The 4,811-nt window shown below is 42.2% G+C and overlaps 1 protein-coding gene across 1 annotated transcript; it reads left to right on the top strand.

Moving 5' to 3' along the window:
• Positions 1–351: 351 nt before the first annotated feature.
• On the top strand, positions 352–4,505 carry LOC123142984 (uncharacterized). The gene is made up of 6 exons (XM_044561726.1): positions 352–673; positions 758–908; positions 1,415–1,675; positions 2,452–2,533; positions 3,607–3,800; positions 4,039–4,505. Exons 1-6 carry the CDS (start codon positions 435–437, stop codon positions 4,345–4,347), a joined length of 1,236 nt encoding a protein of 411 aa, XP_044417661.1. The 5' UTR covers positions 352–434; the 3' UTR covers positions 4,348–4,505.
• Positions 4,506–4,811: the final 306 nt, after the last annotated feature.

Genomic DNA, 4,811 nt, shown 5'->3' with positions numbered 1-4,811 from the left:
TCTTCTCTTCTCCTACAATTCAGGAAACCAGTTAAATAACAATATGAGAGGAGACATCCAGCGGGACCATGCCGCGCATCTTATCCAAGGCCACCACCAAGATTCAAGCACATCACACTCATCCAGTGAGAAAAAGAGGAGATTCTTGTGGCCCATTTCTTGTAACCCACTCAAAGTTCATTGTGAGCCACTACACTCAAGGTCTGAACCCAGGGGGAAAAAAGGGGGCATAAACCCAGCCCGTCACAAAACTTGCGGCGACCGTCCGAGCACGGCCACCCGCCTCTCCCTTTTCCCCTATTTTCCTCCGACTATTATTATTTTTCTCCTTTTAGCCTCCTCGCTTTCTCCCCCATCACGGAAGGAACGAGGCAGGGGAGGGGAACCCCAAGGCCGCGGACCGAGCCGAGCGCGCGCGCCACCCATCCCGTCCCATGCCGCCGCTGGAGGCCCTCCTCGGCGCCGCCGAGCTCTGGCGCCCCGCGGCGCGCGGGGCCGGCGGCTGGGCCACCGCCGCCGCGCTCCTCCTGCTCCTCGTCGCCCACCTCTCCGTCCTCCTCGTCCGCCGCCGCCGCCGGGGGCGGGCACGCCTCGCCCGGCAGCAGGAGGACGCCCCCGCGGCGCCCGCCCCCGCCTCACCCTCCCCCTCCTCCGGTTCCGGGTCCAGCACAGGGTCGGTCAGATATCCCCTTGTTTGCCCCTTGGTCGAATGCGTGCGATTGATTTGATCGGATGGGGGTGTTTGTGTTTCCCGCAGGGTGGAGGGCCTCGTGACGGAGGACGATCTGAGGCGGCTGGTTGGCAGCCTGGGGGTCGGCGCCCGCCAGCCGGAGCTCGAGGGCTGGGACCCCGTCATCGCCAAGGGGAACGACGCCGTCTCCTACAAGGCGTGGTGCGAGAGGACCAAGGTAGCAACGCTGCCTCTTTATCCCTGTTTCTCATTGATTTGTATTCATTCTCATCTTACACATAAATATGTGCCAGGGTTTGGCTATTGCTCTTGGGGTTCAGCCTAGAGATATTAGGCTAGATAGAAGCACATTAAGATTTGTACCACATAAGTACATCATAGCACGTGCTCGTTGCGATCAATTCAGGGGTTTAGTCGAACAAGGATTAACATTTCGCTCGACCAATCGACTCGTAATCCTTGGTAGTCGGCCACCACCTGACCACTAGAAAAATTCTCAAAGATGGTGACAGACAATTTTTTTGAATAATTGTTATGTTTTTTCTCCTGGTGAATTGGAACTGTATCTGTTTTCTTTTACATGAAATTGACGTGTGAAATTAAGGCTTTGCAATTATTTAGAACTCATAATGGTCGCAAGAGTTAATCACTAATTACTGATAAATCAAATCTCATAGGGCCTATGGGTTGTTTCTGGATTCTGAACAACGTTCTCGAATGCAGGATGGCCCGCCTAGATATCTTAGTGTGACAACTTATGAGGGATGCTCAACAGAGCTTTTGAGGGACTTTTACATGGATAATGAGTACAGAATGGAGTGGGATAACACCGTGATAAAGCATGAGCAGCTGCAGTGTGATGAAGATAGCGGAATCGAGATAGGGCGTACAGTTAAGAAGTTCCCTCTTTTAACACCAAGAGAGTACATATTGGCATGGCGAGTTTGGGCATCAGATGAGAACTCTTTCTATTGCTTGGTCAAGGTTAGTCACATCTCCCTCACCCTCCCTGCCTCTTGCATAAACTATTCATTTGCAGTTTCACACAACTGTGCATCAGTGATATATATATGTGACATCTTTTCAGATGCCGATTTATCTGCAGTAGTGCTATTTATGGTTTTTGTACGGATGCAGTAATTTTCTCCTGAAATGAAAATATTAGCTCGTCCTGTGTCACCTAGAAGGTAGCAATGTTCCTGGAGTAAATTACAGAATCAAATTGATGGAGCCACAGTTACATCTAAAATGTTCTATTCTAACCTGAAATTCAAGATTCCATTCTTATGCTTGAAAATTCATTGATGTGACTGCATACACATATTATAGCAGTAATGTTATGCCCATTATAGATAACATAAAATCTCTTGAACTAAGGTTGAACCAAAAAAATACAATCACATGAACCAAGGTTGAACCAAAAAATTACAATCACTAGAACTAAGGTTGAACCAAATAAACATGAAATCACTCGAACTAATGTTAAACAAAAAAAAAGTAAAGTCACTTGAACCAAATAAACATAAAATCACTTGAAAGAAAAAAAAAGAAAAAATTGTATCAACTGATGTTGAAAAACACTCACCTGAATGAAATTGAACCAGGAAACATTAGTCACTTGAAATAAAGTTGAGCTGCCATTCTAAAAAAAAACTGTCACTCAGTTTACGCTTGAGTTGCTCCATATGCAGTCTGAACGAGAATGACATTGCTATTGCAAAATTACCTGGTTGCCTTGTTTAATTAGTTTATCCTGGCAGGAATGTGAACACTCTCTTGCGCCAATACAAAGAAAATTTGTTCGAGTACGACTTCTGAGATCGGGGTGGTGTATTAGGAAAGGTAAGTGAAGATTGATACAAGGCCTTCTATTTGGTATTTATTTAGCTTAGACTAAGCTATCTTCTTTCAGTGACTCGTTTGGTGGTGATTGTAGCTTTTTAAAAAGTGGCATATAGAATGACATTGAGTGAATGCTATTATGTGACTAGCTTTTGTTACAACAGGAAATATCAGCCTATATAATGTCCATAAGATATAAATATATACATAGTTTTCAGATTCAAATGCAACTACTATATCACAACTCTGTATCTTTATCAATATGTGGATTGGATTGACTTGTACTTTGTCTAATAAAAGAACCTGAGGCTTTGTGTAAAATTTCTGTACCCATTGAGTTGTACTGAATGCTATGTGCACGTTTGATAGGAACTCAAAACAAATAGAACTCGGAAGTTGGAAATGCTATGTGTACTGAGTTGTACTGAGTAGTGTATTTCTGTACCCATTGAGTTAATTTCCTGTATAACCTGATATGTGCCCCTCTGATGGAAATCGGAAGTTGGAACGAATAGAAAGTGCCATTTTAAACCTTTTTAATATTGGTTTATAATTATCTGTTTGATTTATAGCTTGTTAATCCTTGTATATTATTATTTGCTTGAAATGTGCAGTAAATTCATCTACCAAGTACCCTCCATTCCAAAACATAGTGTGTATAGATTTTTTCAGAAGTCAAGCTTCGTAAAGCTTGACCAAGTTCATAGATGAAACTATCAACATCAGTAATACCAAATAAATACACTGTAACACTATTTTGGAACAGGGGGAGTATCTTTTTTGGATATATCTTACTACATGACGTTGTACACATGGACTAAGTTTTGAAGATGCAATTTCGATCGTTATTAGCAAAGAAAGCTAAAAGCATACATAATTATGAAACGATTTCAGGACAAATCTAATGATGTTAGTATTTTCATTTGATCTGTCTCATTAATCCTTTTACATATAAATAGTAAAAGTTAGAGAAATTTTATTGCACACTTTCTAGGTTCATCATTTTTGGAATGGGGTAGTTATATCATCTACGTGGTCTGTTGGTAATGTTACACCTACAATTTACCTTGTAGTCCCTGGAAGAGACGCATGTGAAATCACAGTGCTGCACCATGAAGACAATGGCATGAACATCGAGATGGCAAAGCTGGCCTTTTCCAAGGGCATCTGGAATTATATTTGTAAAATGAACAATGCTTTACGCCGGTATCCTCAGCACCGTGGTCCGTCGATATCAATTTTGACCATGCGAAGACTTACCAAGAAGGTTGGTGCTTCTTACCAGTTTGTCGATTCATGTTAGTTTATTGCTTGTTATGGATTGTAAGTTGTCTCTTGTTTGCTACCATGATTAAGATACAACAATGCAGGCAATGCAATTGTTTTGGAGATGCAATATGTTCATAAGTAGTATCAGCCTACTCTTTTGAATTTGAATTTAAAATTATGTATGTATCCACATGATGTCTGAATGTCATTCTGATGAATTTTTTTTCTTGCATCAGTTTCCCCAGGACTTGCAGATCAACGTGGATGAAAGTAATCGATCTCCGGTGAATACAGCTGCAGCTGTTGCTCCTCCTACACCTTCATCCGGAACTTCTCCCTGCAAGCAGCTAGGGAAGAAGTCATCACGGGAAACGATTGCAAGTGGACTTTTGCTAATTGGAAGCATTGTTTGTCTGTCGAAAGGTCGGTCTAACCTCGGCGCACAGCTTGCCATGGCATTCTTCCTGAAGAAGGCCTTTAAGCAGGACAAAGAATCAGGCTCTTCGCCAAGGGGAAGAACTGATGCGACGGTGCCCATGCAGTAGTACTAGGTCCGGCTTAAGCTGTTGATGCTACCGTTTTATCCTTACAAACTGAGTACTTACTACTTACTTGAAATTGAAAAAGGCATGATTTTGTACAGTGTTCTTGGCCGCAAATTATGTAAATGATAAGTTTTGAAATAACTTTTGTTCTCCATTTAGCACATGGGTGACATTCAGTTATTTTTCCTCAGCTCTGTGCTTCCATGAAATGTTAGCAAACCAGAATATTTCCTACTCCCTCCGTTCCTAAATACGGAGTATTTGTCTTTTTAGAGATTTCAAATGGACTACACATATGGATGTATATAGACATATTTTAAAGTGTAGATTCACTCATCTTGAAGTCACTTATTGAAATCTCTAGAAAGACAAATATGTAAAAACGGACGAAGTACTTTGAAGTTCGAATCCATGCAGACCTGTCTTTTTTCACAGCTGATATCGGGCACGCATTCTGCTGCTCA

This window comes from Triticum aestivum, chromosome 1B (genome assembly GCF_018294505.1).
Source record: "Triticum aestivum cultivar Chinese Spring chromosome 1B, IWGSC CS RefSeq v2.1, whole genome shotgun sequence".
Taxonomy (NCBI): domain Eukaryota; kingdom Viridiplantae; phylum Streptophyta; class Magnoliopsida; order Poales; family Poaceae; genus Triticum; species Triticum aestivum.
This window is presented reverse-complemented; position numbering and strand designations above follow the sequence as displayed.

Bases quoted from the DNA above. Each gene is read 5' to 3' on its own strand.
- LOC123142984 (XM_044561726.1), top strand. From the start codon at position 435: ATGCCGCCGCTGGAGGCCCTCCTCGGCGCCGCCGAGCTCTGGCGCCCC. The intron at 1,676-2,451 runs GTTAGTCACATC...TTATCCTGGCAG, and splicing joins CTTTCTATTGCTTGGTCAAG to GAATGTGAACACTCTCTTGC. The intron at 2,534-3,606 runs GTAAGTGAAGAT...TTTACCTTGTAG, and splicing joins GGGGTGGTGTATTAGGAAAG to TCCCTGGAAGAGACGCATGT.